This window comes from Salvelinus fontinalis, chromosome 21 (assembly GCF_029448725.1).
Source record: "Salvelinus fontinalis isolate EN_2023a chromosome 21, ASM2944872v1, whole genome shotgun sequence".
Classification (NCBI taxonomy): Eukaryota; Metazoa; Chordata; class Actinopteri; order Salmoniformes; family Salmonidae; genus Salvelinus; species Salvelinus fontinalis.
This window is the reverse complement of record NC_074685.1, coordinates 11,174,745-11,199,035: the sequence shown is the minus strand read 5'-3', so window position 1 is coordinate 11,199,035 and position 24,291 is coordinate 11,174,745. Positions and strand designations below refer to the sequence as shown.

At 41.3% G+C, this 24,291-nt stretch overlaps 1 protein-coding gene across 1 annotated transcript; it reads right to left on the bottom strand.

The window, feature by feature from the left end:
* Nucleotides 1-732: 732 nt before the first annotated feature.
* LOC129818160 (neuropeptide FF receptor 2-like) lies at nucleotides 733-23,325 on the bottom strand. The gene is made up of 6 exons (XM_055873811.1): nucleotides 23,017-23,325; nucleotides 18,239-18,595; nucleotides 6,051-6,150; nucleotides 5,762-5,882; nucleotides 4,838-5,608; nucleotides 733-3,117 (listed from the first exon to the last, which is right to left on the bottom strand). Exons 2-6 carry the CDS (start codon nucleotides 18,585-18,587, stop codon nucleotides 3,100-3,102), a joined length of 1,359 nt encoding a protein of 452 aa, XP_055729786.1. The 5' UTR covers nucleotides 18,588-18,595; nucleotides 23,017-23,325; the 3' UTR covers nucleotides 733-3,099.
* Nucleotides 23,326-24,291: the final 966 nt, after the last annotated feature.

The following is a 24,291-nucleotide window of genomic DNA, read 5'->3' as shown; positions in this document are numbered from 1 at the left end:
AAATAGGAAATTCACAGAATCCATTAGCTTAGCTAAGATGGCTGGAATCGCTACAGGGTTTACTGAACTGAACAGCCACACTTAACATGCCATAGATCTTATACACGTGTAGCTGCCAGTTTATTACCCTGTAACAGAACCATATAATACCGTTAGTAGGCTATAAGTAGACTAGGTGTGCAATTATGCAGTAGCACTTCACTTCACTTTCCAGAAATGGTAAGTGCTACTACAGTAGGTTCAGTAGTTATAATGCTCTGTGCCATTCCTGTGAAATGTGTTGCCAACAACAAGGGCAATGTGGTGAATTCCATGTCTAAATGTGGTGGAGTCCTTGTCGAATAGACAATAATAGAACTTTATTGAGTCCCAGGGGGCATTAAGATGGAATTACTTTTATACCACTTATGTATATGACTACTAGCCAAAACTCAGAGAAGGATGATGAAACTCTAGGAACTATTTGAGCTCTCTAAAACCCAATTGACTCCATACTCCTCTTATAAATATCAAGCACAGTCCAAATCTCACAGCAGACTTGTTATACTATTCACTATTCTCTATGTTTCATCTCCAGACATAGCATACAGTAGGTTTCTGGATTTTTCTGGTGAACAGAACATTGATATATTGAAAAAGTGATGTGAAACTGATAAGTGAAAATTCATTTCATGGTGAATTACAAGTCCCTCAAAGCATACATTCGTTCACAAACTCACTGACTCAAAAACGTATTTTCCATGTAGATTTATAACATGTTTATTTTGAAGCCACAATGTTCTCCTCCATCAGCAATGATAATCTCACACAGAGTACAAAGCATTTACGCAGAAGCCCAGTAACACAACATAACAACCCACATGAAAAAATAGTACAGTTTACTATAGAATACTACAGTACTTACTATAGAATTCTGTGGTAAACTGTAGAATACTATACTACACACTGTAGTATACCTCGAGCATGTGTAGTACTTACTATAGAATGTTGTAGTATACTGTAGAGTAAATGTATAGTAAATACTACAGTATACTACAGACTACAAAAACATCACAGCAAATACTATAGTATTGTTCACAAAAACACTAGTCTGCAAAACACTTTAGTACTACAGTAATATCTGCAAAAACACTACAGTAATTACTATAGTATACATTCAAGTATTTGATTTGCATATACACTGCCCATTAACCCATATCCCAATGTGTGCCACCCATACGTAACCTACATGCCAAGTATAGACCATATAATGTGTTCCCTACAGTTTATAAAAAAAAGAGCAGAAGCTCTGAATCCTACCTACATGTTATGGAAAATCTGCTCTTTGAGTATTTTGTCCAGTAGGTTTCCTCAAAGACAAAGCCCCCAACGCCATGTCAATGATATAACAAAAGCAGTATTGTAAATACTACTGTAATGTCTGCAAAAACACTACAGTAAATACTACAGTACTTTAGTCTGCAAAAACACTACAGTAAATACTAAACTGTTTTTAAATGTGAGAACATAGCACAGCCTTTGACATCTTCAAAATTAAATACTTTTTAACTGGTTTATTACGATTACTTAGCAGCTGTAAACAGTTCAAATGATTGTACAATCTCAGAGGCTGGGTGGACTCATCTTCAACCGATAAGCTGAGGTATGTATTTTTTATGTTACACATTTCTTGAACCAGACAATCACAACACCGCTATTGTGGCAATACTTCATGACAAATCACAGCCCTGTCAGTCTCATGACAACGACAGACAACCTATCATAACATTTGATGACATTTGATGACTTTGACAGATATGATACAGTACATCATATATTTATACAACAAACCCTTTAATACAACAAACCCTGTTCCTGTAGGTTTTTGCTCCAACCCTAATTTAGCACACCTTAATCTGATAATTAGCTGGTTGATAAGCCAAATCAGGCTATACTTCTGCGGTTGGAACGAGAACCTACAGGAGGGTATCTCTCCAGGAACAAGTTTGAAGAGCCCTGGTCTAGATCCATAATTCCCTGTTTCCTAACAGTGTCGTTGTGTCGACTGACATAACTGTGATGTTATGTTACTATGTTAAGACACAGTGTAGCGTGGGAACTAGAAACCATGATGGAAGTGAAATATTAGGCTACCAGTTATTTTCCACATCATAAAGGTTTTCCAACATCATAAAGGTTTTCCAACATCATAAAGGTTTTCCAACATCATAAAGAACATCATAAAGGTTTTCCAACATCATAAAGGTTTTCCAACATCATAAAGGTTTTCCAACATCATAAAGAACATCATAAAGGTTTTCCAACATCATAAAGGTTTTCCAAAAGAGTAAAACATGCATGAATACAGCTACTGTATTTATATGACATATAGATTCCTTAGCCTCCAAATTAAGTAGGCTGTAGTCATAAAGTAATATTTTCTTTGTTAACAAGGATCAGTAGCCAGAACAACTATTCCTGTTCTGCAGAAAGTTTACGATATTTTGGCACACAGAAAAGTAGCATAAAATTCTGGTGCAAGACACTCATCGTTAAAAATTAATACAATCACTATTAAAATACAAACAAAACAACATAAAATAATATCCTTCACTGTATCTCATAAGTACACTGCTTAATTGTTGGTCGTTGTTTGGTTGTTTCTATTCCCTTTCATTCCCAGTCCTCTTGTCTGTTTAAGTGTGCAGCAGCAGGAGGCATCTCTCATCCCTGCATGGTCTCTTGTCATGTTTGAATCAGTCCCAAGGCAACTGAATAGGCACGTCACTGCGTTATCCTCAGCTCTGAGTGCCCCTCCCTTTGACTGAGAGGTGTGGAGCACAACAAGTGTCCCCCTGCATCCATCCACCCTCCCACTCCCCTCTTTGACTGAGCATAGCCCAGCAAGAGGCACAGGTACTCTATTGTCCACCGGTAAGGATGAATCCATGCATATCATGTGACATTCAATAAGATGTCCCTCTTAAGTGTGAGATGTCATTCTTAAATGTCACCAGTCAGTCATGACCCTAAAGAGCCATGAGGAAATTGATGTCCATTGGCTACTGCACGGCTGAATGAAGGTTGACTGGACCATTTCTTTGTGACATTAAGTGTGTCTCATAGGTCATATATAACCTGCGGAAGGAAAAAAAAGGAGAAAATGCGCCCCCTTAAACATCAGTTGAAGAACAATATGTCCTAATTATGTTTTTCAATACAAAAGAGGTACTGGAATGGAAGATTGTATATTTGGTGCAAGCAAATGGAATGCAATGTTCGAGACAAGACAATCAAAGTGCAGTATGATACAAAATCTTTCTTACATCTATAGTTAATGTTGTCTTTTCCAATCAGACTTTCCCCATAGAGAGATTGGCATATAATTGAACATAATCAAGAATTGTGTATAAAAAGAATTCCCTGTTAATCATCTTCCCTCTTCGCCACAATCAGTGTCTCTGTATGGATTAATCCACCATCCACTAAACACGGACACAATAATGAAACATATTCATGACATTCAGAAAGAGATGTTTAGACAGATTGTAAATACTTCTGCTAAGCAGAGATGTGCCTGCAGCGTAAAAAATATTGTGCTAGTTTAGTGACAGGTAGCCTAGCGGTTAAGACTAAAAGGTCCCTAGTTCGAATCCATGATGTGACAAAGTGAAAAAAATTTCAATGTCCCCTTGAGCAAGGCTTTGCTCCTGTAAATTGCTCTTGATAAGAGTGTCTCCTAAATTATGTAAATGTTGCAACTATTTGCATCAGCTTTTTTAGTATTTCCAAGATGAGCTATTCGTATGTATAATATACTTAACATTTGGTGTTTCACAAGTCCAGCATCTAAAAAATGCCTTAGATCCAACTTAATTTGATCAATTCCAAAACTGTTATCTGTTAGATCTAGTTAATATTTTTGAATAGTTACTTTCAGTGATTGTGTCTTATTGTTTTAACATTGATTATCAGTCATTTTAACCCACTTTCGCAGGCATTGTTGAGCATAGTGCTCAAACCACTAGCAGTAGAATACGCGGTGGTAGAGCTGCAAGCAGTGTGGAATGTTGCATTTGCCTCGGTCATTAAGGGTGGTGCACATGACATTGTTGATGTTGGGAATATGTTGTGTCATCGGCTTTGATATCCGTGTACCATGATCCAGTACACCTCAAAGCACAACAAACTGCTTAATACTAATATAGAAATATAGTTTTCTTTCTTCAAACGTGCATATAATATTGTGTAAAAGTGTCATGAAGTCTAAAAAATTGGAATTACCCACAATCCTTTAAAAACGGGGCCACATGGCAAGTTGTTGCAAGAATTTAGGGAATAGGGTGCCATTTGGGACGCAGCCTGTATCCTCTGTGCTCAGTGCAGGGTCTGGCTCCTCTGGCCGGTCCCAATGGGCAATGGCACGTACAGTTACAGTACATGTTCAAATTCTGTGTTTAAATCTGGGATATCTTCTCCAGGGACACATTATGTGGGTGTGAGGGTCTTCTCAGTGCAGCGTCTGCCTCAAGTTTCTATGGCAGGTACAGTATGTGTATTCTGGGATACCTTCCGCATTTCCTGAATGTCTATAGCACAGTATGGGTTTTACAGTAAATGTAACAGTACATGTTTAAATGTCATGTTTAAATCTGATACCTACTCCAGGTTATCTGAATGTCTCTCTATGGCATGTACAGTATAGTATGTGTGTGTGTTACAGTATGTGTGATTAAAATCACATTTTTAAATCTGTCCACTACATGTCCCAATGGCACATACAGTATCTATGAAATGTTTAAATCTGTCCTCTACATGTCCCAATACAGTATGTTTGAAATGTTCAAATCTGGGATACCTTCTCCAGATCCTCCATGATCAGATCCTGCTCCTTCACGTCGCTCTCTGACGATCGCCCGCCGGATGTCCGCCCGACAACTTCCTCCCGACCCAGCCCCTTCCTGTTCACCAAAGCCAATTCCGACCCCCCTGAGCCGGGCCCGGTCGGCAGGTGCAGATTCGCTGGTAACACTGCATTGCCTTGGATACGATGCGAGTAGGTCTTCTGGCGCTCCATGACTGCGGAGCACAGCTGGAATTTAAATGCGGCCTGGAACCCCCGTCGGAAGTTCTCATTGAAGAAGCCGTAGATGATGGGGTTGACGGAGGAGTTGAAGAAGGCCAGCCAGTGGGCCAGCGGGTACACGTAGATGTTGATGATGCGGTGCTGGCTTGCCGTCAGGCTGGCGTAGTCGCTCAGCATCATCAGCGTCCACAGCGGGAGCCATGACAGGATGAAGAGAAGCGCCACTACCAACAGCATCTTGATCACCCTCTTCTTCTTCTTTGACTGACGGTGGTTGTCCAGGCTGGGTTTTGTCCCACCGCTGCTGCCACTACCACTGCACCCGCCAGAGGAGGGTACAGCCGTCTTAAAGAGGGTGAATCCGATGCGGGCGTACATGATGACAATGAGTGATAATGGGGCTAGATAGATGTTAGCGAATAGGACGGTGGTGTAGATCTTCCTCATCTCTTGATTGGGCCAGTTCTCACGGCACCAGTAGAAGGGGCGGGTGTTGTTGTAGCCGTCCCCCAGTAGGATAAGGACACGCTGCTCCTTGGTCACCTTGGAAATATAGTCACAATAAAAAAACAGAAAGGGATGAAAATGTGTCTGATGCTTACGCTTTACATTGATGTTAAACTTGACATGTTGATGTGTCCCTCTCAAATCCATTGATTAACAAAACCTGGCATGCACCAGCATTAGACAGTGTACCTGGAGCATGACCCCTGAGGGACACATTATGGAGATAGCCAGCACCCAGATGATGATGATGATCAGTGTGGAGGTGGAGATTGTCAGCTTCTGCTTGAAGGGGTACACGATGCAGCGGAACCTGTTCAGACGGGAGGTGAGGGGAAGGAGAGTATAAGAGCATTCTGTAAAATGTCTGTATTGTGAAATTGTCTGTTGTGCTGTGAAATTGCGGTGAAATTGTCTAAACACACACAAACACGCACAATTAATTTAATAAAATGATTTAATCAGTTGAAAGAAACCTCACCTATCCACAGCTATTGCCACCAGAGTAAAGACTGAAGCTGACACTGATATGCCTTGAACCATCCCACTCAGCTTACACACTAACCTCCCAAAAGGCCAGCCTGTCAAAAGAGACATATTTAGAATATACAAGAAAGGAGATATCTGGGACAAATAATGAGTCATGTGAAATAGATTCTGAGGTTGAATCTCTTTTCACATAAAATGTTATTTGTCAGATACGCTGAATACAACAAGTGTAGCCTTTAACGTGAAATGCTTACTTACGGGCCCCTTTCCGAACAATGCAGTTAAAAATTAGAAAATTAACAAAGAAATAAAAAGAAAATAGAGACACAAAATAACACAATAAAATAACAATAACGAGGCAATATACAGATTATATACAAGGAGTAACGGTACCGAGTCAGTGTACTGAGTTACGTGGTAGTTGGGGTGATTGATTGAGGTAATATGTACATGTAGGTTTGGTTAGGTTAGGTGATTGATTAATTGAAGTACTATGTACATGTAGGTAGTGGGTCAAAAAGCAGAACATCCGGGTAACCATTTAATTAACAATTCAGCAGTCTTATGGCTTTGGGGTAGAAGCTGTTCACAAGCCTTTTGGTCCCAGACTTGGTGCTCCGGTAACGCTCTGCGGTAGCAGACTGTGACTTGGGTGGCTGTAGTCTTTGACATTTTTTCCTCTGACACCGCCTGGTATAGAGGTACTGGATGGCAGGGAGCTGGGTCGTACGCATTACCCTCTGTAGCGCCTTGCGGTTGGATGCCGAGCAGTTGCCATACCAAGAGGTGATGTAGCCAGTTAAGATGCTCTTGATGGTGCAACTGTAGAACCTTTTGAGGATCTGAGGTACCATACCAAATCTTTTCAGCCTCCTGAGGGGGAAAAAGGTGTTGTCATGAATGGGGGGGTGCTCGGCCTTCCGTTTCCTGTAGTCCACGATAAGCTCCTTTGTCTTGCTGACGTTGAGGGAGAGTTTGTTGTCCTGGCACCACATTCACAGGTCTCTGACCTCCCTATTGGCTGTCTCATCGTAGTCGGTGGTCAGGACTATCACCGTTGTGTCGTCAGCAAACTTAATGATGGTATTGGAGTTGTGTGCAGCCTCGCAGTTGTGGGTGAGTACAGGAAGGGGCTAAGCACGCACCTCTGAGGGGCACCCATGTTGAGGGTCAGCGTAGAGTACCGTATTGTTGCCTAACCTCACCACCTGGGGGCGGCCTACCAGAGGGTCCAGTATCCAATTGCAGAGGGAGGTGTTTAATCCCAGGGTCCTTAGTTTAGTGATGAGCTTAGAGGGCTCTGAGCTGTAGTCAATGAACAGCATTCTCACGTAGACATTAATTTTGTCCAGGTGGGAAAGGGAAGTGTGGACCACAATAGAGTGTGGTCACACAGTCGTCAGGAACAGCTGGTGCGCTCATGCATGATTCAGTGTTGATTGCCAGAAGCGAGCATAGAAGGCATTTAGCTCCTCTGGTAGGCTGGCGTCCCTGGGCAGCTCGCAGCTGGGTTTCCCTTTGTAGTCCATGATAGTTTGCAAGCCCTGCCACATCTGACAAGTGTCAGAGTAGGATTAGATTTTAGTCCTGTATTGATGTTTTGCCTGTTTGATAGTTCATCGGAGGGCATAGTGGATATCTTATAAGTGTCCAGATTTGTGTCCTGCTACTTGAAAGTGGAAGCTTTACCATTAGCTCAGTGTGGATGTTGCCCGCAATCCATGGCTTCTGGTTAGGATATGTACGTACAGTCACTGTGGGGACTATGTCGCCGATGCACTTATTAATTAAGTTGCTGACTGATATGGTAAACTCCTCAATGCCATTGGATGAATGCCGTAGCATGTTCCAATCTGTGCTAGCGAAACAGTCCTGTAGTTTAGCGTTCGCTTCATCGGACCACTTCCATTTTGAACGCATCCCTGGTACTTCCTGTTTGAGCTTTTGCTTGTAAGCAGGAATTAAGAGGATGGAGTATTGGTCAGATTTGCCAAATGGAGGGCAAGGGAGAGCTTTGTATGCATCTCTGTGTGTAGAAAAGAGATGACCTAGAGTTTTTTTTCACCTCTAATTGCACAGGAGACTTGCTGGTAGAACGGAGGTAAAACGGATTTCAGTTTCCCTGCATTAAAATCCCTGGCCACTTGGAGTGTCGTATTTGGATGAGCATTTTCTTGTTTGCGTATGGCCTTTGTCGAAGACATATTTTATCAAATAATTTCTCTAATGATTATTACGTGATTAAACAAATCATGTAAATGTAATTAACTAGGATGTTGAGGCACCAAGGAAAATCTTCAGATTACAAAGTTATAATTTTCCTAATATAACTCCATTAGTCTTCTAATTAATTAATTATTCTTTACCTCACGTTAGTCTCATTCCAAACGTCGTAAATTGTTGGTTATCTGCACGCACCCAGCCCTTACTATGAATCATCCATACACCAATTGTCTTAATCATTTATTTACTAACTTACTAAATAATCACACAAATGCACAAACAAACAAACAGTAAATATGGTTACAAGGAAATGATAGGGGAGGTTCCCTAGTGGGCTAAGCCGATATGACGGCTTGGTGGACAAAGGGAAGTGGGTGTGGACTGAGAAGGGCGGGAAAGAAAAAAGAGTCACTACACAGTTGATAATTATATTAATTGAAATGCTAATCCTTTGCACATGAACGCTCACTCATTCGGGAATAATTGCAATCAATATATATTTACGCTCAGTGTGTCGTTGTGATCTCTGTTGGAATCGTTCGTCTTTCTGTTGGAAAGTTCATCCAAACGTCTCTCTGCTTCCCTTGAGTTTTTCGTGGTTAGAATAGACACTTCGGGTACCATTCAGAAATGTTCTTATAGAGTAGATGTTTCGGCGGTTGTCAGTCTTCGCATCCCAGGTTAACAATTTCCGAGGTACACATGGTCTGAAGAGGATTTCTTCAGGAGGGGGTTTTATTCGTAACAGTAGAAAAGGGCTGTCCCATGAGCCAGATCATGTCTGTGCTCATGGGGGCGGGCCAATGACTTAGTTAAACTTTAAAGGGAATACAATTCTCTCACATTAACGGTTTAAAATCACATTACATCATTTCACAAATAGTTTAATCTTTACTCATTCATTTTATACAATAATTAGACGCAAACCTCGTAATGGAGGCTCCTGTATAAACAGAGTTATGGTAATGTGGCTGTATTGTCTTTCATGAGGTCACAAACATGAAACAAAACGGACCGGGTCGTAGCTGGCTTCTCCACCAACCGTTTGCACATTCTCCAAAACATGGATATTGTTCAGTTCTAAAGTTCTGTGATGTAGAAGGAGTTCCTTTGCTATCTATGTGTCTCTTCCTGCATGGCCAGGAGAGAGTCTCCTCCAGGAATTTACGACCTGAGATAACAGAACCTGGGTGTAGGAGGGAGAGAGGGGGAAGCCACGCGCTATACCCAAAGAGGGCCACGTCATGACACCTTCTACAGCTCGTTCAGTGCGGTCTTAGTGGCAGCATATATTTGTGGTGGTAACAACAAAAGAATATTATGAAAAAGATCATAAGCATTAACAAAAATGTATAGGGACTGAGCAAGGGAATACTTGGAAAGACAAGCGATTGGAAACGGTGTAATAGACGTTGGGCAAACGTAGATAGCACTCTAAGCACTAAGTTCATGACTTTGTCACTTTAAGCAAGTGCTGTAGGTATAGAAGTAGCAATGGTTGACGCTCTTGGACTGATTTTATCCATTGGACCTATCAGCTGTCAGAATATGACCATTACAGTAAACACAAACATTCAAGAAAATAACCCCAATACCACAAACAACATGTTAGCAATACTATCACAGAGAAAGTGTGGAAAGTGTGTGACATGTTATAAAGTTGTTGGCATGCAGGATTGTTAGGGTTAGGGTTACTGTGGTTAGAGTTGAGCCAGAGGGTGGACATGAAGCTAGGGTTAGGGTTGTGGTCGAGGGTTAGGGTTGAGTCGGAGTGTGGACATGGAGCTAGGGTTAGATTTAGGGTTGTGGTTGAGGCTAGAAAGTTTGGAGTTGCGATTCTGCGCTTCAGTGTTGTTGTTTTTTAAACACTTCAGGAAAGTTGATACCTAGTCAGTTGAACAACTCAATGCATGATCGATTTTATATTTCAAAGACACATTTTATACCTATAAAACCATTGTTTTAAGTGTTTTATTAAGTACTAAGTATAAGCATGTCAGACTCCTCTGTTTTGGAGTCAGATCCAGAGATGGAGTGTCAAGCCATAAAATGTGAGACCTGTGATACAGCATGTTCACTGTAGTGAAAGCAAAATAATTTACTGACTTAAACAATTAAGAAGAGAATGGATGCTGTTTTTGATGGAACCAAGGGAATGATCCAGGGTTCTCCATGAGATTTGGTTTCTCTCCTGTAGCTACTGAGGATACTACCTTGCACCACTTTCTCGTTTTAACACATCAGGAGGTTGAAAAGATTTGGCACAGGCCCTCAAAATCGTCAACAAGTTCTTCAGCTGTACCATTGAGAGCATATTGACTGGCTGCATCACTGTTTGGTATGGCAATTACATTGACCTTGAACGCATGGTGCTACAGAGGGTGGTGCGTACGGCCCAGTACATCATTGGGGCCGAGCTCCCTACCATACAGGACCTCTATATCAGGTGGTGTGATAGGAACGCCCAGAAAATTGATAAAGACTCCAGCCACCCAAGTCATAGAGTGTTCTCGCTCCTTCCTCACGGCAAGCGGTACCGTTGCCTCACGTCTGAGACCATAGGCTCTTGAACATCTTCTATCCTCAAGCCTCTCAAGAAACTACACTGGACTTTGTGCAAACTAGAAACTGCATATCCTGAGGCTGCATTTATTTAATTAAGCAAATCTGAGGACAATGTGACAGAAGATTTATCCACACATTGCCTGCACTACTCGCTCATCAAGAATTTTAAACCATTGTTACTCCCCCTTCCAGGATGGCTACAGAGCCCTCCCCCGCCCTCCCTTCAGCAAATCAGATCACACCTCCATTCTGCTCCTCCCTTCCTATAGACAGAAACTTAAACAGGAAGTACACTTGGTAAGGACTGTTCAACGTTGGTCTGACCAATTGGAATCTATGTTTCAAGATTGTTTTCATCCCGCGGACTGGGATATGTTCTGGGTTACCACTGATAATTACATTGACGTATACACTGATTCTGTGACTGAGTTCATCAGGAAGTACATATAAGATGTTGTTCCCACTGGGACAATTAGAACTTATCCATTCAAACACAGTGGATAGATGGCAGCATTTAAAGACGGCAAGGTGACTAGGAACATGGACGAGTACAAACAGCCCAGCTATGGCCTCCGTAAGGTAATCAAACAGGCAAAACATCAATACAGAGACAACGGATCAGACGCGAGACGTATGTGGCAGAGACTCCAGTAACAGGGAAAACTAGACACATCGCCTTGCTCCCGGATAAGCTAAACACCTTCTTCATCCACATCGAGGATAACACAGTTTTGCTGATGAAGTCCATCGTTGGTCACGAGAACTGTGAGCTCTCATTTTCCATGGCCAACATGAGTAAGACATTTAAGTGTGTTAACCCTCACAAGGCTGCCGGCCCAGACGGCATCCCTAGCCGCGTCCTATGGCCTCTCCCCTGAAGCCCTTCTCTCCGTGGCTCTCGCTCTGGTAACCCAGCCTCCATTCTTTTGCCATCGCGGGGGCCCCAGCCGACCATCTCATTGAGTAAGTCTCTGCTCTCTCTTTGCTTTTGCTTTGCTGGCGAGGCTTGTGTTTCAGATGTGTTATAAACTGTGGGTTCTAGTGCTAGCTGGTTTAAAGTAGACTAGTTGGGCTCTGTCTTTCTGCTTTGCTGACCGTGGTGGTTTCTGTGTGGATTTATCAGGCATTTTATTGGATCTGAATCGCTGTCATGCACCTGCCCAATGGTAGTGGTGTAAAATTCTTAACAAAAAATATTTTCAGTGGCGCAGCAGTCTAAGGCACTACATAGCAGTGCTTGAGGCGTTACTACAGACCCAGGTTCGATCCCAGGCTGTGTCACAACCGGCCGTGACCCGGGAGTCATATTGGGTGGCGCACAATTGGCCCAGCGTCGTCCGGGTTAGGGCAGGGTTTGGTCGGCTGGGGCTTTACTTGGCTCATTGTTCTCTAGCATCTCCTTGTAGCGGGCCGGGCGTCAGTTGAATGGTGTTTACTCCGACACATTGGTGCAGCTGGCTTTCGGGTTAAGCGGGCAGGTGTTAAGAAGCACGGTTTGGAGGGTCATGTTTTGGAGGACGCATGACTTGACCTTCTCCTCTCCTGAGTCTGTTGGGGAGTTGCAGCGATGAGACAAGATCGCAATTGGATATTACGAAATTGGGAAGAAAAAGGAGGTAAAATTATAATAATAAAAACATTTACCAATACTTTAAAGTACTACTAAAGTCGTTTTTTGGGGTATCTGTACTTTACTTTACAATTTATATTTTTGACTACTTTTACTTTTACTTCACTACATTCCTAAAGAAAATAATGTACTTTTTACTCCATATATTTTACCTGACACCCAAAAGTAATTGTTACATAATAATTGTTACATAATTAGCAAGACACAAAAATTGTCAAATTCACACACTTATCAAGAGAACATCCCTGGTCATCCCTACTGCCTCTGATCTTGCAGACTCAGTTAACACACTTGCTTTGTTTGTAAATGATGTCTGAGTGTTGGAGTGTGCCCCTGGCTATCCATACATTTTTTTAAAGAACATGGTGCCTTCTGGTTTGCCTAGTATAAGGAATTTGAAGTGATTTATACTTTTACTTTTGATACTTAAGTATATTTACAACCAAATACTTTTAGACTTTTACTCAAGAAGGATTAGACTGGGTGACTTTCACTTTTACTTTATTTATTTTTTATTAAGTTATCTTTACTTTTACTCAAGTATGACAATTGGGTACTTTTTCCACCACTGCCCAATGGCTCCTCTCTGTTCCTCCTGTTTGCACTCTGCCCTGGATTAGTATGGTTTCCTCTTCCTACTCCCCCTTGATCTTCACCGCCTGAATAATAACTATCGGCTCTCCTCTGATGTCCTTATGCCTTCCACTCATTGGGCATCCTATGTACAGTTGAAGTCGGAAGTTTACATACACCTAAGCCAAATACGTTTAAACTCGGTTTTTCACAATTCCTGACATTTAATCCTAGTAAAAATTCCCTGTCTTAGGTCAGTTAGGATCACCACTTCATTTTTAGAATGTGAAATGTCTAAATAATAGTTGAGAGAATGATTTATTTCAGCTTTTCTTTCTTTCATCACATTCCCAGTGGGTCAGAAGTTCACATACACTCAATTAGTATTTGGTAGCATTGCCTTTAAATTGTTTAACTTGGGTCAAACTTTTCGGGTAGCTTTCCACAAGCTTTCCATAATAAATTGGGTGAATTTTGGCCCATTTCTCCTGACAGAGCTGGTGTGGGACCTTATGTAGACAGGTTTGTGCCTTTCCAAATGATGTCCAATCAATTTAATTTACCACAGGTGGACTCCTATCAAGTTGTAGAAACATCTCAAGGATGATCAATGGAGGCAGGATACACCTGAGCTCAATTTAGAGTCTCAAAGCAAAGGGTCTGAATAATTATGTAAATAAGGTATTTCTGTTTTTAATTTTTTATAAACATTTCAAAAAACCTGTTTCGCTTTTTCATTATGGGTTATTGTTTGGAGGGAAATGATTTAATACATTTAAGAATAAGGCTGTTACATAACAAAATGTGGAAAAAGTAAAGGGGTCTGAATACTTTCAGAATCCACTGCTGACCCTGGAGATACCTTTAATCTCCACTGGGTTAAATTAATTTGCCTTCAAAATGTTTGCCTCTCGTGGAATAATCGATCTCCAAAAGTCCTTCAATTTTATGGATTAGGTCCCTCTGGGGCAGAGTTCTCTAACCCGGTTCCTGGAGAGCTACCATCCTGTAGGTTTTCGCTCCAACCCTAATCTAACCTGATACAAATAATTAGCTAGTTGATAAGCTGAATCAAGTTGGTTACAACTGGGGTTAAAGTGAAATCCTACAGGAGGATAGCTCTCCAGGAACAGGGCTGGAAACAGGGCTGGCAATTCAGGCCGATGCTTTTTTACTGTGTTTGTTTCATATCATTGTGTTTTGTTTTTCGTGTTTGCTTTCCAAATGATGTGTATATAAACACTGAACCAAAATATAAACGCAACATGTAACAATTTCAAAGATTTTACTGAGTTACAGTTTATATGAGGAAATCAGTCAATTTAAATACATTCTTTAGGCCCTAATCTATGGATTTCACATGACTGGAAATACAGATATGCATCTGTTGTTCAAAGATTCCTTAAAAGAAATGGGCCTCACAATGGGCCTGAGGATCTAGTGATGATATTTCTGTGCTTTCAAATTGCCATCCATAAAATTTAATTGTATTTGATGTCCGTAGCTTATGCCTGCCCATACCATAACCCCACCTCCACCATGGGGCACTGTTCACAACGTCAGCAATCCGATCGCCCACATGATGGCATACACGTGTTATACGGTTGGACGTACTGCCAAATTCTCTAAATGATGTTGGAGGCGGCTTATGGTAGAGAAATGAAGATTCAATTGTCTGGCAACAGCTCTGGTGGACAATCCTTCAGTCAGCATGTCAATTGCACACTCCATCAAAACTTGAGACATCAGTGGCATTGTGTTGTGTGACAAAACTGCACATTTTAAGGTGGACTTTCATTGTCCCCAGCTCAAAGGGGCACCTGTGTAATAATCATGCTGTATAATCAGCTGCTTGATATGCCACAACTATCAGGTGGATGGATTATCTTGGCAATGGATAAATGCTCACTAACAGGGAGTTAACTTCTTCTTAATAGGGGGCGCCATTTCCACTTTGGGAAAAAATAGTGCCCAAATTAAACGGCCTCGTACTCTGTTCTAGATCATATGATATGCATATTATTACTATTGGATAGAAAACACTCTGAAGTTTCTAAAACTGTTTGAATTATATCTGTGAGTAAAACAGAACTCATTTGGCAGGCAAAGTTCCAAACAGGAAGTGAAAATTCTGAAATGGGTCTCTGTGACAGGCCCTGCCTATTCAATTGCCTTGTATTTATGGATATGTATGCACTTCATAAGCCTTCCACTAGATGTCAACAGGCAGTAGAATGTTGAATGAGGTGTCTGGCCTGATGTGGGACCGAATGAGAGCTTTTGGAGTGACAGGTCAGCCATATTGGCAGTATTTTGCTGTGCACCTGGGAGCACCATATCATTTTCTGCAATGCGTTAGGTAGACACGAAGAAATGCTCTGTCTGGGACGCTATTGGATAAATATGAGAAAAACATCATAAAGATGGATTTTCAACTGAGTTTGACCAGTTTATTCGACTTTTATTATGACTTTAGGAATTTTTCGTTCCATGCGCCAAACGTTCATGGACATGTGCGCTCCACTATGCTAGCCAAAGTTGCTAATTCGACAGAAGAAATGGACATTCTAAAACAAAACAACAATTTATTGTGGAACTAGGACTCCTGGCACTGCATTCTGATGAAAGTTCATCAAAGGTAAGAGAATATTTATGATGTTATTTCGTATTTTTGTAGAATATGTGGACTCCAACATGGCGGAGAATGGCTGAGCGCTGTCTCAGATTATTGTATGCTGTGCTTTTTACTAAAGTAATTTTTTTTAAATCTAACACAGCGGTTGCATTAAGAACCAGTGTCTCTTTAATTATTTGTCCAACATGTATTTTTCAGCAAAGTTTGTGATGAGTTTTTCTGTTAGATTACATGACTTGTGACGATGGCTGCGTTGTAAAACCCAGATTTGTAGCTATAAATATGCACATTTTCGAACAAAACATAAATGTATTGTATAACATGATGTCATAAGACTGTCATCTGATGAAGTTGTTCAAAGGTTAGTGATTAATTTTATCTCTATTTGTGGGGTTTGTGAAAGCTATCTTTACGGTTGTAACGGATCTCCTCTTCCTCTTCATCCGAAGAGGAGGAGCATGGATTGAACCAAGACGCAGCGTGATACTTAGACATGATATTTATTTAGACACGACAAAACAACTAAGACAAAAAACGAACTATACTTGATTAACTACAAAACAAAAAACGACGTAGACGCACCTGAACATAAGAACTTACATATAACGAAGAACGCATGAAACAGGAACAGACTACATAAACCGAAAAAAAAAAAAAACGACAAGAGTCCCGTGTGGCGCAACGACATACACAGACACAGGAGACAAGCACCCACAACAAACAATGTGAAACAACCTACCTTAATATGACTCTCAATTAGAGGAAACGCCAAACACCTGCCTCTAATTGAGAGCCATACCAGGCAACCCTTAAACAAACATAGAAACAGAAAACATAGACTGCCCACCCAAACTCACGTCCTGACCAACTAACACATACAAAACTAACAGAAAACAGGTCAGGAACGTGACAACGGTGAAAAAATGGCGTTGTGTTTTGGGCTATTGTGGTGAGCTAACATAAATATATATTGTGTTTTCGCTGTAAAACATTTTAAAAATCGGAAATGTTGGCTGGATTCACAAGATGTTTATCTTTCATTTGCTGTATTGGACTTGTGATTTCATGAAATTATATTATATCCCTGTGGCGCTAGGCTAGGCTATGCTAGTCAGCTTTTCTGATGAGGATGATCCCGGATCCGGGAGGGGGGGTCCGTAGAAACAAATTTGTGCACATCATTTGAGAGAAACAAGTTTTTGGAGCATTAACAACATTTCTGGGATCATTTATTTTACATGTTGCGTTTATATTTTTGTTCAGGGTAGATAACAATTATATACTATAATTGTGGTTAAACTAGGGTTGAGCAGGAGTGTGGACATGAAGCTAGGGTTAGGGTTAGGGTTGTGGTTGAGGCTAGTATTAGGGTTGAGCTAGAGCAGTCCTTCTCAAATAGTGGGGCGCGCCCCCCTTGGGGGGCTCGGAGCGATGCCAGGGGGGGGCGCGTGTGACCCCGAGGAAAATTCTTTTTTTTGCTGCAGGGAATAGTTTTTTGTTGTTGCACCGAACAAGAGCACACAGCACAGAGCAGGAGATATGAAGTGCAGATAACAAACCCTTAAGAGACACCATGGAAAAATATTTAACAGGGATGAAAAGAAAGGCGGAGAGAGACGGAGATAATGAGACAAACGTAAGTCTCCTGAAAGCTAAGACGAGGAAATATGACGACGCGTATGTAGCGCTTGGCTTCACTGTGACTACGGTGGGAGACGAGGAAAGACCGGTATGTTTACTGTGTCTAAAAATGTTGGCAGTGGACAGCATAAAGCCAAATAAATTAAGGCGTCACTTAAAGACATTACACGCCAATCACGCTGATAAGCCATTTGAGTTTTTTCAGCAAAAATGTGCCGAATATTGCCAACAATCGTCCCGCTTTGTGAATGCTACTTCAGTAAACCAGCAGAGGAGCAGAGGAGCTGATACTACCTGCAGCATTAGACATGGTCTCTGTCATGCTGGATGACGCAAGTGCTGCAAAAATAAAACTATCACTTCCTCATTTTGATTTAAAAAAATCTGCAAAAATTGTTTTATTCATTTTTGTTTTATAGGTCAAAGTGTTTCATATATTGTGCTCCTGAGCTAATGTTGCTGATCAATTTCAATGTATTATTATTTATTGATTATATTTTATTACATTTTTCAGTATCAAATGGTAAAAAAATGCTTACAGTTTAAATAAGGCTTGATTTTTTTTTTTACATTTCAGGCAAATCGATGCACTTTAAGTCTTTTCTGTTACAGACTAAAAAACAATGTTAATAAAGTTATTCTTTGTAAGTTGATCTATATCTTTCTTTTTTCTTTTCTTTAATGTTAATAAGGATACAATGTTATGCAGAGGTGTACTTATAACAATTTTATAGACAAATTATACTATTTACAGTCGCGGCGGAGAGTTGGGGGCCTCGAAATGTTTACTTCTTCCTAGGGGTGGCGTAACAGAAAATAATTGAGAAGCACTGAGCTAGAGTGTGGACATTAAGCTTGGGTTGGTGTTGTGGTTGAGGCTAGGGTTAGGGTTAAGAGGACTTTGGCTACTAACCTGTTATGATGTTGTCCACCAGGGTAGTTGGCATGCAGAAGATGCCCACCAGTAGGTCACTGATGGCCAGGTTGAGTATAAAGAGGTTGGTGACCGTCCTCATGTTCTTGCTCCGCAACACAATGAAACACACAACACCATTCCCCACCATGCACACCAGGAAAATGAGCAGGTAAGACACAATGAAGACTACCACCACCGAGGGCTTGTGGAGGTAGAGGTCCACGTATGTGATGTTCTGTTGGTAGAATGGGTATGGGGGTTGCTGGAGGTCCCTGGATGAGTTGAAGAAAGTGGTGTTCCAGTCTTCTGTTCTGTTAGAGCTGATGGGATCCAGAGTGTGCGTCATGGTGGAATCTGAGGACAGAGAGAGTGAGAGAGAGTGAGAGAGAGTGAGAGAGAGAGAGTGAGAGAGAGAGTGAGAGAGAGAGTGAGAGAGAGAGTGAGAGAGAGTGAGAGAGTGAGAGCGAGAGAGAGCGAGAGAGAGAGCGAGAGAGAGAGCGAGAGAGAGAGCGAGAGAGAGAGCGAGAGAGTGAGAGAGAGAGCGAGAGAGAAAGAGGAGATGAGATATGGTCGTTTTAGTTTGTGGATTTCTTTCTTTGTGCTTTTCAGACAGTGAAATTATTTGTCACATTGGACACCTCTAGAATATATTGTAGTGATTCACAAAATAACAGTTCTGGTTGAGATGGTGTGTGTCACACCCTGACCATAGTAAGCTGTTTATTCTCTGTGTTGGTTGGGGCATGATAGTGACTTGGGAGGGTCATCTAGGTGAATTTGAATGTCTATGGTGGCCTGATATGGTTCCCAATCAGAAGCAGCTGTTTATCGTTGTCTCTGATTGGGGATCATATTTAGGTAGCCATTTCCCCATGGTTATTTGTGGGATCTTGTCTATGTTTAGTTGCCTGTCAGCACATATTGTGAAGCTTCACGTTTCGTTCGTTGATTTGGTTGTTTTTGTTCGTTGTTCATTTATTAAAAAGGAATATGTACGCCTACCACGCTGCACCTTGGTCTCATTAGAACGACGGTCGTGACAGTGCGCTTGCTTCCTTCTGTTTTTTTAGTTATCTTTAATTCTACTTTAAAAGCCATCTTTCTATGGTGGGGTGGAACCTTGAAGGCACTTTCCATTGACATACAGTGCACCTTATGTGAATAACCTTCTAATGTATGTACAGTGTGTGTGTGTGTGTGTGTGTGTGTGTGTGTGTGTGTGTGTGTGTGTGTGTGTGTGTGTGTGTGTGTGTGTGTGTGTGTGTGTGTGTGTGTGTGTGTGTGTGTGTGTGTGTGTGTGTGTGTGTGTGCGCAACAGTGGATGGGCGGAGGTGTAATCTTTCCAGTCACATCAATAAGATTTCAATTACCATGACCGTGTGCTGAGACCTTGTTAGAAACATCCCCTTGACAAAGTCATCCAATCAAGAGAGCCCATACTTAGACAAGTTAGAGCCTTTACAATACCTAGGTAATAACAGGCAACACCACACTCACAGGAAGTGGATATTGATTGGTTATTATGTATAAAACACAACAAAGTCTCCAGAAATCCATAAGAACCATTTTCTGCCTTGATGATTGTGTGAAGATTCAGTCAACTATACGCCGTCTGTCACACACACACTCACTCTCTCACTCACTCCCTCACTCAAACACACACTCAAACACAGATGACAAAAGAATGAGCGAAGTGAAAAATGTCAAGGTATTTTTGCTAGTGATTATATTCTACAGGTGTGCTAGTACCCTGCTGAGCACCATGGGATCAAAACGTTATTCATCAATCACATCAGCTCTGCCTCAAAAACGGTCAAAGTTTCTCCTCAACTGGAGAGAATAACTATTGACTTCAAGCTCCTTTCTCTCTGAAGTTTCTAACCTGCCAATGATTGATAAGTGGCCTAAGCTCCTTTGGGCTTTTGTTAATTAACTTTCACATGTGAAACATTGACAGAATTGACAAGTTTTTTTGAAGTCCAAAGTACTGTAAGCGAGGAATTTTAATTGGATGGTGAACAAATTCCACCAACCTGGGAAATTAACAGCTCATTTCCAGGGTCAGTGCACCTGCAACACCTCATAACTCAAACTACAGGTGAGAGATCTGCTGATAAAATTTACTCTAGTAATCATTCTGAATTTCAATCAGCATATTCTCCAGGGATGTCTCCTGGGCAGATCTGGGTCCAGATGTTCAATCCCAGTGCTAGGCACTTGTTTTTTGTTTTAAGCCTTTCCCAAACCTTAACCCAGAGTCAATCACTCGGAATTAATGCCTAAACTTAAGTTTAACCCTATCCTTAACCTTAACCCAGTGGTGTAATGGGGATATACGCAGGTATGCGTCATATACCCACTTATATTTCAGTGGGCATTGCGTATGCTCACTTCTTAATCCTCACACAAAGTAGGGTAGTGGAAGTATATGTTATATCAATTAACAAGGCTAATAGAACAGATCAGAATGTTTAGCTTAAAATGTTGATAAACTCTTATTTCTTCACATTTTAGGCGCAGCAATGTACACACAGTGGTAGGCCTACGTTCCAAAATGCAATTGCAAATGTGCATGCGAGCGGTTTCATGGACAGAGATGGAAATATTCTTTAGAAACTTAGAAAGAGGGGGTGTTTAAAGATGCAACAACTATCATGGGTTGCTAATATGATTAGGATAATGCCTTTGGCTGCTAGACAATGAAAGAAAGTTTAAAGAAAACCATTAGAACAGGAGATTTTGGCTATGGGCTATTTTGAAGCAAGGCAAGACATGACTCACAATATCAAGTAAACCGTCCAGGTGTCAAACAATTAAGGAACAGGACAAATATAGCGACGCTAATGATAGACCTGACTGTTTTCTGGTAGATGGCAAGGCTTTCCCAAAAACGTCCCTTTTAAATGTTAACTAGCTACAAAGTAGCCTCTGCCTACCTGTCACAATATAATTTGCATCAATCCAGTGGCCATTTCTTTTGCAAACTCCTTCTCATGTTCAATAGAAACACTGCTAATAAAACAACAGTGCTAAGTGCCTGCACAATTGAATTAAACGGCAATAAAATAAAAATATAGAGAATTCTTAGATTTTTTCAGAGACCTCAAAAGTGGTCTGCTGATGTTGTTCAAGCATTGTCATGGTATTATAACATACAATTGTGTCGATATTTCTGTTAAAAAAAAGTGTGACTTGGAGAGCAAAACTTGAAAAAATTGAGGGAGATCGGAAATCTGAATTTCTGACTCAGTTTAAAGCCTACATTTTCTGTTTCAATAGTAGGCGTACTATTAATCTACTTGCACAGTACAGCTTGGGTTGGCCTGACTGTGAAAGACCAATTTGTGATTTTTATTTTAGGTCATTCAGATTGTGTCACTCTTTCTCGGAGGTCTGGGCCCCTGAGTGGCGAAGCGGTCTAAGGCGCTGCACCTCAGTGCAAGAGGCATCACTACAGTCCCTGGTTCGATTCCAGGCTGTATCACATTCGGCTGTGATTGGGAGTCCCATAGGGCAGCGCAAAATTGGCCCAGCGTCGTCCGGGTTTGGCAGGAGTGTGTTCCTAACTGTGTTCTTAACTGACTTGCTTAGTTAAATAAAGGTTAAATAAATAAATTAAATAAAAATAATTCTCATAGAATGTTTCACACAGGGAGCCTTTAATTCGCCTGACGGGCCGTTTGGAAATGTTTGGCATAATTAGAGTATACTGATAGCTTGACTGACAGCTATGATATGGCACCACATGGTATAATTAAAACGTCCAGCCATGGCTTAATTTTGTGACAGCTAAGATATGGCACCACAATGTCCAGCCATGGCGTAATTATGTTGCTGCACGGGTTGGCGTTTTATTTGGAGATTAGGTTGTCTGTAAACCTCTTCAACCTCCAGTCAACAACTAGACAAAACCAAGACCAAGATATTAAGGTAAACAAGCAGGATGACTGAGCAGAAGTAATTCATCCTCCCTCTGCACGTATACAGAATGTCCGATGTGAACAAATCAAGAGAGATTTCATTTCAGAACCTTGGCAGCGGGATAGCGGCGTTCCGAGGCTCCAACCTTCAGCACCACAGGTCAATGGATAACGACAGTTATGGAAATAATTCAAATTCTACTCATGTAGATGATAATTCAATATGTAATCAAATGTCCATATTTAATTACATTCACATAAACTCAATTTCAGTTCATGAACTAGCTAACTATAAACTAAATTGAATTGTGCCAATCTCTAGCATTAAATGATGTGGATGGGAGAAGGTACACTGCTATACCATCTGCCATTGTTCAGAAAGATCAGTCCTATACACTGTAGGCCAGCCCTCTGCTCACTGAGCTCCGTCAGTCAACTCTGCAAGAGTTGAGCAAATGACACGAATATTTTAATTTGCAGTTGCAATCAAGCACGGTCAATAATTAGGTTGATTATTGACCACGGGACGGGGCAATCTGTATGCATTTCAAATGAAATAAAGGCAAAGCCTTTTTCAATAGGCAGGCTAATGCATTGATGATTGATCATTATTTTCTAACATACTTCATGTAATTATTAAGCTATTTCGCTAGTTATCTTCAACAAAAAGGGTCAGATGACAATTAGGGGAAAGAAAAAATACATCTATTGAAGCTCAAGATCAAGCGAGCTTTTGCTCTTCTGCTCACATTCACTCCTAAAATATGCTTTTGTTGTATTAACCTAACAGTGAAGATGTGGTATTATTATTCGATCAGCAAATCCTTCAAAAAAGAAAAACAAGAAAGATCTTACCTTGGGTAACATGAAAAAGATGTCCAATGTATATTTCCTTCCAAAATGTGAATATGGAAGACTCAAAAGTCCAAAGAGATGTATGTGCGCCACTTGTTAATGAGAAAGCGTTGCTGTGAAGATGCTCCGTAGCCTACATCCCGACGACCGAGAGGACAGACACGGACAGAGTGCTGTTGCTCCACGCGCTGTGGCACAAATAGCTAAATCCACTAACAAGCGCAAGAAACATTGAATGGGGTGGGAGGAGGCGCGCAGAGCGGGTAAGTAAAGTGCGTGTCACCCAACGCCCCACTGTTTCTCGCGCAACAAGAGGTTGCCCAAAGAAGGAATTATAGAGGAGAGCAAAGGTGACGAGATCACACCAACTGCGTGGGTGGTGGTGGTGGTGCTGTAATTCAATTAAATGTCTCTAATTAAAATGCAATTGCCGTATCTAGCACCATGCAAAAGCAAAAACAGTAAATATCGACTTTTTGGCATCTCACAGTATCTGTCTTCGAGTTCATGCTTATTGCTCTATATTGATTTTAATCCATAAAAAATGTGATAAGGATTTATCCAGAGCTTTAAAAAGGGAGCTCTAGCCAAGCCTTGAGCTGGTGGAGGTTGAAGTGGAGGGAGTACAGTTCTTAGCGTGTCTCTTGAGGAGGCTTAAAAGAGATTTATGTTTGGAAAAGTTTAATATGTTCAGAAGGAGTTGGGTAATTGGTTAACGGAAGTAGGGCTGGAGGGAAAAAGAGGAGGTTGAAAAGACTGAGGGAGGCAGATGATGGTTTGAATCTGTTGAAGCTATCAATAACAAGGGAGAAGGTATGTCGAGGAAGATTGGTGTCAAGTTCAGTGTGAGCCAGATGCCAGTTTGAGTTCTGGAGGTGAACTGGTAGTGGTAGAAGGTGTTGTGAGGAGCTTGGAGCCTGAGCTGTTGATGGACATGGTTATGATAAAGATGCATTTGGTCCAGTAGGAGTGATATTCTTTGAGAAAATGGATCCTTGCCTTTTGGTGGATCTGTTTCAGGGTGGGTGTGAAAGGAGTTGAATCAGTGAAGGTAACCTGTAGTGGACTTGTGATTGTTTCTTCTGAGCAGAGGGAGTGGACGCTCTGTGTCATGCAACTTGGGTCAAGATCTGTTTCTTGCTTTGGTCTTAAGAACAGGGCACCTTTGAAAGGAGTAATTTCTGTGGAAATGTGGAGGTGGAGCCGTTGAAGAGCCCTGGTGTTTGTGACGCCTGATGTTTGGTGCGACACAGAGCCGGTGGTGAGTGTGGTGAA